Source organism: Mytilus californianus, unplaced genomic scaffold, assembly GCF_021869535.1.
Source record: "Mytilus californianus isolate M0D057914Y unplaced genomic scaffold, xbMytCali1.0.p SCAF_4, whole genome shotgun sequence".
Classification (NCBI taxonomy): Eukaryota; Metazoa; Mollusca; class Bivalvia; order Mytilida; family Mytilidae; genus Mytilus; species Mytilus californianus.
The window spans coordinates 40,647,848-40,660,481 of NW_026262690.1; the positions used below are offsets into that span (position 1 = coordinate 40,647,848).

The window sequence follows — 12,634 nt, forward strand, 5'->3', positions numbered from 1 at the left end:
ATTTCAAGGAGTTGCAGATTAACAAAGTGTGACAAGAACGATGATGAAATTAGAAGATAAAAGTGATCCGTATGTGTTGCTAGAGCTTTGCTGTCAGGGGACACAAAAATAATGAATCTGTAGCTAAGATACCTTAAGCAGAGATAACCTCCAAAGATTTTGGCTATTGCATAAGTCTTTTTTATGTTTTATTTTTTTGGCTTAATAAACTTTTGGTCTGGATTGTACCTGATGAAAGGTATTCCAGAAACAAGTTGTGCTAATTGGTATCGTACTGTTTATTTGTGTAGGAGTACTTGTAATAATGTAAGGTTCAAGCTTTATAAAGAAACAAATATTTTCTCTGCCTCTAATGTGATGATCTTTCTTATGAACCTTTCCTTTCAGTTATCTCATAATAAATCAATACTGTTGTAAAAGCTATATATGGTTCCATTACCAATACATATATTGTCTGGCATAGCTCAACCATGTTTATACTGATATGGTTAGATTGATACATACATGTATATTGTCTGGAATAGCTCAAGCATGTATATACTGATATGGTTAGATCAATACATATATTGTCTGGCATAGCTCAACCATGTATATACTGATATGGTTAGATCAATACATATATTGTCTGGCATAGCTCAAGCATGTGTATACTGATATGGTTAGAACAATACATATATTGTCTGGCATAGCTCAACCATGTTTATACTGATATAGTTAGATCAATACATATATTGTCTGGCATAGCTCAAGCATGTGTATACTGATATGGTTAGAACAATACATATATTGTCTGGCATAGCTCAACCATGTGTATACTGATATGGTTAGAACAATACATATATTGTCTGGCATAGCTCAACCATGTTTATACTGATATAGTTAGATCAATACATATATTGTCTGGCATAGCTCAAGCATGTGTATACTGATAAGGTTAGAACAATACATATATTGTCTGGCATAGCTCAACCATGTTTATACTGATATAGTTAGATCAATACATATATTGTCTGGGATAGCTCAACCATGTATATACTGATATGGTTAGATCGATACATATATTGTCTGGAATAGCTCAAGCCTGTATATGGTTAGATCAATACATATATTGTCTGGCATAGCTCAACCATGTATACTGATATGGTTAGAACAATACATATATTGTCTGGGTAAGCTCAACCATGTTTATACTGATATGGTTAGAACAATACATATATTGTCTGGCATAGCTCAAGCATGTGTATACTGATATGGTTAGAACAATACATATATTGTCTGGCATAGCTCAAGCATGTTTATACTGATATAGTAAGATCAATACATATATTGTCTGGCATAGCTCAAGCATGTATATACTGATATGGTTAGAACAATACATATATTGTCTGGGTAAGCTCAACCATGTGTATACTGATATGGTTAGAACAATACATATATTGTCTGGCATAGCTCAAGCATGTGTATACTGATATGGTTAGAACAATACATATATTGTCTGGCTGGCTCAAGCATGTTTATACTGATATAGTAAGATCAATACATATATTGTCTGGCATAGCTCAAGCATGTTTATACTGATATGGTTAGATCAATACATATATTGTCTGGGATAGCTCAACCATGTATATACTGATATAGTTAGATCAATACATATATTGTCTGGCATAGCTCAACCATGTATATACTGATATGGTAAGATCATTATGAGTAGTAGAATGCAATGTGTAAATTTGAAAAATTCATATGCTGTGGGAAGTTTATAAACTGTTCTTCATAAATAATAGACCTAAAATTGTGATAAGGCTTTATTTAAAAAAAATAGCATTTTCCTAACAAAACGTAAACTGATATTGCACATGATAGGAATAGACTGAAATATGCAAATGAAATAACTAAAAACAATTGAGGCATGTTCTGACAATCAATACTTTAGACAACAAATAAATGCATATTATTGTTATACAGTTCTTAATAGAAGATCTTTAAAGATTAACATGTGTTGTGGAATTAATTTAATTTGAAAGCGTAAATGTTGAAATAATCACATATTTGAAATGTGGAATAAAGCATAAAAATTTTACAATTTCTTCTTCGGGAACAATTATAATGGTTACTTCCTCAATAGTAAAATACTTACTCTTCATGAAATGAAAGGAAAATCTTAAAATATAAAATAACTCGCTTTTATAAGTTATAAAACTTCTAGAAACAAAAGATTTTACATTAAGATGTTACACTAAAATGTTGTAATACCAAATGAATAACAAGAGTGGACACACTAAAATTTCTTTCCTGCTTTACTGATTATTTTAAATTATATGTTGAAAGTCTTTGAGATCAACTTTTTACAACATTCTTAATGATCCAGCAAGCATTCTATGGACCAAATGCAGTTGACTCATTATTACTTATAGTAACTGAAAATGACTAGTCATGAAAACTTAAGATTGTTCAAAGAACCATGAAAATTAGGTCAAGATTCAATGAATCATGTCAGATGGATATGTACACCTTACAATAATTCTATACACTATAAGCTTAAAGGACAGTACAAATGTAGTAGAAAAAAATGTAATTTAAATGGCACATCTGATAAAGCAGTACAAATAATATGTAAATAATATATGGAATACTGTAATCATATTCACCAACAAACTCAAATTATAACACAAAATTTATCTAGAAATATGTAAAAAAAAAATAAAAAACTTTGAGAAGTTTTCACATGGCTATAAATTATTATGTATTACATGCTATTTTGAATGGATTCTTTGAAGATACGTTTAACTGAGAACAAGACACCATATATCTATTTACAATTTACTAACATTAAGATTTATAAACACAAGGCTTTTGAAATGTTCTTTTTGTTAAATGTCCATAACAAAATTTTTCATTTAACATTAAAGACTTACTGTAGATACCAAAGATAACATTTGCTTTTTTTTCCTTTTCTGTTTTTTTTTAAATTTTATTACTGGGATACTGTCACTTTAACGGAATTTCAGCCCTATGTTGCTTTAGCAGGAATCACCCTCTTACTTGGAATATATATTGCTAAGTTCATCAGGACAACTGAGGGAAATACATTTACACACAAACAATAAATGTAACAGTTTATGAATAACAATTTAAAATTTATAAATATCTAATAAAAAAATATTAAAAATCAACGACATAAATTATATAAATTACAATGTAAGAGTATAAATACTTGTATCTTTTCTGGTTCTGTATAACATAAAACCGTTCATAACTTTCATGTGATTTCAGAGGTTACCTTTCCTGCTTCATTGACTGCCTATTTTTTTCAAGTCATATTTTTTTTCAAGTCATGGATTTACATTTCACCACCAAAGACAATTCAAACTTAAGCACAACGAGACACAAATAATATACAATACAAATATATTAGACTGATCGTTCAAATCTTCAATGCAACATTTTTAAAGATTTGAACCTAGACATTAAATACTGATTTGAATATAATGTAAATTAAAATAGACAAAGACACATTTACTTCATAAAAAACACTGCAAGTAAAGAACATTAATGTTTGATTCATTCATTAAAATTTATGTAATGATTCTGACTTCTTAAAGAAATCCCACTTCTGTCAACAGAAATATAGAATGCAAGCCAACATTTTAATTTTAATTATGTACTCATCAAAAACAACTGGCTCCTTATGGATTTCTAAATTTTAAAGGAGATCAAAATGGATAATGATACAAGGAAAGAAATATTAATAATAATGAGGCAATAATGGATATTAAAACTTGATAAAATACATATTAAAATTTACATAACATTTTGTATACCAACTATATCTTTATTTTTGGTCCATTAATGCTAGTCTCTAAACTTTTAGATCCCTTAGTCCCCTATTAACAATAACATATTTTGTACTTAACTAATAACAAATTAGATACATTCCTATCAAAATAACAACATACATTCCTGGCAAGATACAACTATCGGACTAACAATCAATGCTTGTTGTGTACCAGCAATATCCAAATAACAATATTATGATATATTATACACTTTCATGCTCCATTTCTTCATCATAATTAGAACAAGTAGCACCAACAACAGGAGATTGAGTTCTACCTCTTTTGGATGGCGGACTCTGTGATGGAGGGGAATGTGATGAAGCTTCCTGGTATTCATCATCATCATCGTCTTCATCATCATCATCATCATCTTCATCACTTGCACCTGGAACAGGACTAGCGGGAGGTGATATGGCTAGTTTTACTTTCTCTGTATTTTCTGCTATCCAAGAGGTCTGAAAAGATTAAACCGTTTGTTTCTTATGTGCACTATGATTGTGTTGGTTTTAAAGAAAATTAAAACTATCAAATGATTAAGCATAATTGATTTAAAGTTATTATTATTATGGGACACAGATCATGCCCCCCCTTGCATATAACGTTATAAAGGGACATACCTCAAGAACGGTAAAAGTGACGCTACCCAAGTTCGTACTTGATCTGAGTTTTGTGGTAAAGAGCATTGTGTATAAGTTTTATAACATTTGAATGAGGCAAACTTAAGTAAGAGAACGGAAACAAAAAATTAAGCAATTTTTCCTTTGTAAAGGGGCATTACTCTAGAATGGTAAAAGTGACGCTACCCAAAAATCAAACTTGATCTGTGTTTTGTGGTAATAAGCATTGTGTATAAGATTCATAACATTTGGTTGAGGCAAATTTAAGTTGGAGAATGGAAACAAAAAATTCATCAATTTTTCCTTTGTAAAGGGGCATAACTCTAGTATGGTAAAAGTGACGCTACCCAAATTCAAACTTGATCTGTGTTTTGTGGTAATAAGCATTGTGTATAAGTTTCATAACATTTGGTTGAGGCAAACTAAAGAGAGAATGGAAACCAATTTTGGGACGTATGGACGGAAAGACGTACAGACGAACAAGGGTAAAACTTAATGCCCCTTCCGCTAAGGTGGGGGCATAAAAAATATTGTATTTGACTATTTGAACTTTTTGAAAGAATGCACACACTGAAATAGTCTTACTTCAGGTATCACAAAAAGTTTATCAATGAGTTCAAGGTCAAATCAACATGAACACCTAACTAAAGGCTCTAAAGAGCCTGTGTAGCTCACCTGCATCTTCAACAATAGCCATTTTTTGGTAAAAATTATCATGAAGGGCAATAACTCTATAAAGAATTAACTGACAATTTCAGTCATGTTGACTTTTTGTAGATCTTATCCTGCTAATCATTTTTACTTCTAAGTTTTTTTTTACATTTGTATCTAATACACTTTTCAAGATAATTGGCAAAAACTCAAAAAAATGGATAAACATCTTTAAAGAGAAATAACTCCAATAACGAGTCGATTAAAGATTTCATCCATCAGCCATGATGGGTTATTTGTAGATTTTGTCTTGCTGAACATTTTTGCTATATAATGTTTCTATCTATCTATTACAGTTTTCAAAATAATAGGCAAAAATGCAAAAAATTGGGAAAAATCGTAATTAATAAGCAGTAACTTCAATAAGGAATCAAATGACGATTTTGATCATGTTTGACTTATTTGTAGATCTTGACTTGTTGATCATTTTGTATTTTAAAGTTTCTTTTTATCTATTATATTTTTTAAGATAAAACGCAAAAACGCAAAAGATTGGTAAAAATCGTCATTAAAGAGCTATAACTCCAATAACGAGTTGTTTGATGATTTCAGCCATGTTGAATTATTTGTAGATCTTGTCTTGCTTATCATTTTTCCTAATGAAAATTTCTCTGTATCTATTAAAGCTTGCAAAATAATAGACAAAACTGAAAAACATTGATAAAATTTAACATTTAAGGTCTATAACTCCTATAAGAAGTTGTCTGACAGTTTTGAGGTAAATGGACAGCAGGTATATCTCAACATTCTCAACATTACTGCCCCTGTCAGATTTTCTCTATTCATAGCGGTTCTCAAGATATTAGACAAAACTTGCATTTTACCACTATGTTTAAGCCATGTCGGCCATCTTGGTTTACAGGGTCTTCAGACACATATTTTAAACTATATAATCCAATAATGATTGTGGCCAAGTTTGGTTAAATTTGGCCCAGTTGTTTCAGAGGAGAAGATTTTTGTAAAAGTTAACGGATGACAACGGATGGCAAGTGATGAGAAAAGCTCACTTGGCCTTTCAGCCAGGTGAGCTAAAAATTATCTTAAAATGATGCTGTGCACCTACTATAGTTAACCTATTGCTAATAATGATAAACTAATCTTTTTACAAAAACTTAGAATTTCTAATTGAAACATTTCTGGAGATCAAGGTAAAATGAAATCTGTCAAATGGACAGCTTACAATCATTGTTGATTAAATATAGTTATCCTGTTACCTATAATAACTGAGAAACTAATCTTACTAAACATTGCTTACCACGGATCAAAGAACCATGAAGTTGAAGTCAAGGTCAAATAAGCCCTGTCAGATGATCAAGTATTATACCTTATAACCATTCTATATACTAAATTTTTTAACCTACTACTTATATATCTTAGAAACTGACCTTATCACAAATACTTAATGTTCATCATTGAACCATGAAATGAGGTTAAGGTTAGGTTAATCATATCAGACAGACAAGTATCACATTCTGCGACTCACAGACAAAGCAAAATAGGATTTGAAATTGGCCATGACTTAGCATATGGAAAACCTAAATTGATCTTGGATGCACTTTCATTTGTATAAGTTTAAATATTTTTCTTGTTAGCATCTACAAAATACTCAAAAGTCTCTTAAACAACACTTACTATTCTTCCATCTTTTCCAAACATTTCTAAAAAGTTACCAATGAATTCTTTAGACTTGTCTTCCCATTTATCAATGAATTCTTTTCCTTTATCTTTCATAGTGTTATATTTTTCTGCTAAAATAATTTTTTTCTCCTGTAAAAATAAACATATATATTACATGAATTGTTTAGAAATATTGTATTCAATGTAGAATATAACCAAAAGATGGCGCACAATATTTCTATATCATTGCAAGGTGTTTTCCATATCTCCCCTGGTATGATCCAAAACCTCCTATATCTGACATATCTGATATCTAGTTTTAGCCAAGGTCGTAATGGGTCAGGTATATTACTAGGGTCAATATGGAAAATGTCATGTATATGATCTAATTATCAAAGTACAAAAGTCCCAGTTTATAATTACAATATTTTTAGAAATTTCATGTAGTGATAGTTTTTGTAATATTAAATGAATGATGGGCACCATCAGCCACTGCCTTAAATGTAGCCTTGTCTTGTATTTTCATATGCAAAAAGAAATCGGAGAAAGGACAAATGAAGAGGTTAAGTTGTGAAAAAATTTGTAAGGGTTCCGCGGAACCCAGTGTCTCGCCTACTTTTTCTGTTAATCGCAGGCTCAACAAAAATGAGGAAGTAAATCAATAAAAATATTCCACTTGATACTATCTTTTGATTGTAAGAAGCTTCTGTCCAAGTTTGGTAAAAATCCAGGATAGTTTATGAATCTAATAAATGTTTAAAAACTTTAACTGCAGACTGAATGTAATGTTAACTGGAAGAAAACAAAATTTCCTTCTAGATACTAGCATTTGATCATAAACAAGCTTTATTTTTACAAAATTTACTTCTGGATACTATCTTTTATTCATAAACAAGCTTCTGTCCAAGTTTGGTAGAAATCCAGGATAGTTTAAGAAAGTTATAAAAATTTCAAAAACTTTAACCACAGAGTGAATATTTGTGGACGCCGCCGACGACGCCGATGGAATGTAGGATCGCTATGTCTCACTTTTTCGACTAAAGTCGAAGGCTCGACAAAATTACACAATGATTGAAAGTCATTCGGTGAAGGATTTTCTATTTATCATCCTAAACTGTAAATTCACAAATGCTTGGAAAATCATGGACCATAACAAGAGACAAATCACAAGAAATCAAACTCAACCTGCATTTATTTGACCTTAAAATATTCCAAAAAAGTTTAACGTTTTGGTTGAGGATTTTTTATCTATTTCCCAGAAAACACTTTTTTTAAATATCAAACCCTTCTTTTGTCCTGGTCTTGCATCTCTTAACCACAGCATGTGAACTAATGTGTTGTTCGGTCACTTGTTGAATATTTTTCTATATTTGAATTCTTTGGTTACTTATTCTATAAATATTTACCCTCATGTAGCTAACATTGAGCTCTTTAGCACTATATCCTCTACTAAGATTTCTTCTAACATATACATCATAATCTTTAATAATTCTGGCTATGATATCTGTTGTTGATATCCCTTCCGTTCTCTCTGTAATTAAAAACCTGAAACCAGTTCAAAACAAATTCAGTAAGATTGTAATAACTTAATAAACTGTTGACACAGAGATATGTCTCATCTGTACACATAAAATTCAGAAAAAGGCAATCTGATGGACAGCAACATTGCTTATTAATTGAAAGTCACTGGACCATGACTTAGGGGGCAGGGCCTCAAAATAGTCTTCAAAATGATATGTACTGATAGTAATGAAACTTTTTTATAAAATATCACTGATCTGTCACAAGTAGTTCTTATCAAACTGACTTAAGCAGAAAACTTAACATTGAAAATTGCTAATTAATTGAAAGTCACTGGACCATGACTTAGGGGGCAGGGCCTCAAAATAGTCTTCAAAATGATATGTACTGATAGTAATGAAACTTTTTTACAAAATATCACTGATCTGTCACAAGTAGTTCTTATCAAACTGACTTAAGCAGAAAACTTAACATTGAAAATTGCTAATTAATTCAAAGTCACTGGACCATGACTTAGGGGGCAGGGCCTCAAAATAGTCGTCAAACTAATATGAACTGATAGTAATGCGACTTCATATTAAATATCAATGATCTATCACAAGTAGTTCCTATCAAACTAACTTAAGCAGAAAAACTTAACATTGAAAATTGTTAGTTAATTCAAAGTTGCTGGACCATGACCTAGGGGGCAGAGCCTGGAAATAGTCGTCAAACTGATATGTACTGATAGTAATGCAACTTTATATTAAATATCAAAAATCTATCACAAGTAGTTCCTATCAAACTAACTTAAGCAGAAAACTTAACAATTGTTGACGCCAGTGCTGCAGCCGTCGTTGCAGCAGCAGTCGTCGCCGGAAAAGCAATCCCTATGTCTGGCTAGGCGAGACAAAAACTGTCGGAGTTTATTACATAAAATAGATGCCCCATTTCCCTGTCCCACTTCACATACCATAAACTGGTTTTGCACTCATGTAAACCAGCCCAAAACAAGTTTACCAATCTTTTTTTTCAGTACCATTCATATTAATTTTCATTAAGCAATTTATCAAGAAATAACAGAAGTCAAAGAACCTAAGTCTGGACTTCGAGAGATTTTTCCTCTCAACTTTGAGACCAAATTTTGCCATGAAATCTTCATTGACAGCTAGAAATTTTTGCATATATACAAATACTTACCTTTTGTGTGCTTGTTGGTCAAAATATTTTAAGCAGTTTGGTATTTTATACTCTCCGAAAGTGAAGGATCTTGGGAAATCTGGGAAACCATTTTAAAATCATAGTAGGTCATCGAACATCTCGGATGGAATTGTATGGAACGCCACAGCTGTCTTATGTGGAACTTTGATATTACGTTATGGTGTTCTATTATTACTTGATGATAGTTTGTCTTTACATAATATGGTTTTAACATTACGTAATAATGTTTTGATATAACTCAATATGGAATAGTCATTACATAATGATATTTCGATATAACATGATATGGTTTTGTATTGACTTGATATAGTTTTGTCATTACTTAATATGGTTCTGTCATTAATCGATGTGGTTTCACCATTATTTAATGTGGTTATGTCATTAGGCAATGTGGTTTTAACATTACTTGATGTGTATGTGACATAACGTAATGTAGTTGTTTCATTACATGATGTGGTTTTGTTATTTCGTAATGATGATTTGCTAATTCTTTATATGACTTTAACATTACGTAATGATGTTTCAAAATTTGTCGATTTTACACTACATGATGTGTTTGTATCAGTATTTGATGTGGTCATGCCATTCTTTGATGTGGTTATCCCATTACTACTACGAGGTAAAACCACGTGACCATTTTGGAAAAAATATGTTCTATTTTGAGACCGATTTCCATATGTCGTTTGTGTAATGCGCCTTGGATGAGTACCGCTATCCATTAAGTTAAAGTTCAAATTAAAGTTCAAGTTGTTGTTCATAGTTATTTGGTCTGAAAAAGGGGAACGACAGACAAAATTAAGAAAAAAGTACTAAAACATTTACAGTTATTCGGACATAAGGGGGATATCCCAAAACCACTTGCCGGTTTTTCCTTAGTTCTCAAATGGAAGCAGTATTATAATAAATTCGTAAATGATTCCAAGGAACACTGCTTTATCTTGGTCCTGAAGAATAACTCCTATACAAGTTTTATAACAATTCATGGAGGTTTACAAATTTATCATGTCAAAATAGTTTAATTTGGTAATATTCAATGCAAAAAAAAAAACCTTATATAGAAATAAAAAAAAATGTGGTATGATTGCCAATGAGACAACTCTCAACCACATACCAAATGACATAGAAGTTAATATATATGTGTGACTGTATGGTCTTTTAGAATGAGCAAAACTCATACCACATAGTAAGCTTAAAAGGGTCTCGAAATGAAAAATATAAAAACAATTCAAACTAGAAACCTAACTATCTAAATGATGAAGACGCCATTGATACTACCAACGAAGACATATAGGTTTGTTGTATCTCACTGTCGCTACATTAATGTAGCAAGTACGACACAAATCAAAAGACTTGTACTGTATTTTCAACAAATGAGACACTTTAAATCAACTCGCACTAAAGTTAAAGGGAAATGGGGAGGGGGGGGACTAAGAGACAAAGCATCAATTCTATAAAATAAAAATTCTCCGGTTTTTTTTTTAGCGTGTATGTTCATTTGAACATATGAATATAAACTTTTATTTTTATTAATTGCAGTTTCTGATATACCACGCACTAATTGAAAAAAATACTTTTTGAAATATCTGTTTCACAGGTGACAACAGATAGGTTCCAGTTGTCGTAACCACAATCCCGTCATCTTTTCCTCGGATGTAAACTACCAAATAAAACCAAATCACTGGGTTTGTACTTTCATGAATAACACGACGGGTGCCACAAGTTGAGCAGAATCCGCTTATCCTTCCGAAGCACTCGAGATCACGCTGATGGATTTATGTTACCCAGTCATACTGATCTATTGAGTTGAGCCAATCAAAACTGTCTTTACATTTTCTTCTTATGCTGTGCTATTATACACTAGGTTAGGTTAGGATTTAGCGCTTACATACATGTTTAACTCCGCCGCATGCACTTTCTTTATATGCCTGCCCCAAGTCAGGAGCCTGTAGTTCAATGGTTGTTGTTGTTTCATGTGTGTCATATTTGTTTTTCGTAGATTGTTTAGCTATAAATTAGACCGATAGTTTTCTCGTTTGAATTGCTTCACATTTTCACGTGGTGGTCTTTTGTGGCTGACTATACGGTGTGTTGAAGGCTGTTCGGTTGCCTATGATTGCTTGCATCCACTGCATTTAAACTATGGTGGATAATTTTCTCATTGGCTATCACACCACATCTAACTTTATTTCAATTTCTATGTTGTGTTTTGTATGCTGTAAAATTGTTTATCTTTTGTACGCATACCTACCCCTGAACCCTCTTTTCGGAAGCTCGAGCAAAAGCCCTTGATTCACGATAAAAAAAAAATAGAACTCATATGAGATAACTCGAATTTCAACTCTTAATCTTAATCTAAATGAGACTCAAATAAGGGTTTACCTCGAAGTCTACGTCAAAAGGTGACTCAAATTCAAAGTTGAAGTCGAATTGTAATTCGGAACTCTATCTTTAAATGTGACTCAAACTCGAAGTTCAACTAGAAACTTGGTATGTGGTTGAGAGTTATCTCATTGGCAATCATACCACATTTCTTTATTTCTATACAAGGTTTTTTTTAATGCATTAAATATTACCGAATTAAACTGTTTTGACATGATAAATTTGTAAACCTCCATGAATTGTTATAAAAACTTGTATAGGAGTTATTCTTCAAGATCAAGATAAAAGCATCTACAGAAAAACATTTTTTCCCCCGTTAAGTGTACCAGTTAATGTACAGTCAGTCAACATTACGCTTTTTCACTGACAGCAGAATTATCAGGCAAGACACAGGGTTAATAAGAATTTTTAATTTATTTATTAATTTACAGCTTTCATTTAAGAACTAAGGAAAAAACGGCAGGACCAAATGGTTTGGGGATGTCCCCCTTATGTCCGAATTACTGTTAATTTTTTAGTACTTTTTTTCTTATTTTTGTCTGTCGTTCCTCTTTTTCATACCAAATAACTCTGAACAACAACTTGAACTTTAATTTGAACTTTAACTTAATGCATAGCGGTACTCATCCAAAGCGCATTACACAAAAGACATATGGAAATAGAACATATTTTTTCCAAAATGGTCATGTGGTTTTACCTCGTAGTAGTAATGGGATAACCACATCAAAGAATGACATGACCACATCAAATACT

At 31.7% G+C, this 12,634-nt stretch overlaps 1 protein-coding gene across 3 annotated transcripts in view; it reads right to left on the reverse strand.

The window, feature by feature from the left end:
• Positions 1 to 1,790: 1,790 nt before the first annotated feature.
• Positions 1,791 to 12,634, reverse strand: part of LOC127738050 (choline-phosphate cytidylyltransferase B-like) — a 39,077-nt gene continuing 28,233 nt past the window's right edge. For all 3 annotated transcript variants that reach the window (XM_052249130.1, XM_052249131.1, XM_052249132.1), the window contains 3 exons: positions 8,188 to 8,326; positions 6,797 to 6,931; positions 1,791 to 4,291 (listed from right to left, as the gene is read on the reverse strand). In XM_052249130.1, coding sequence (XP_052105090.1) covers positions 4,040 to 4,291; positions 6,797 to 6,931; positions 8,188 to 8,326 — 526 coding nt within the window. In that variant the 3' untranslated portion in view covers positions 1,791 to 4,039. The remainder of the gene's footprint in view (positions 4,292 to 6,796; positions 6,932 to 8,187; positions 8,327 to 12,634) is intronic.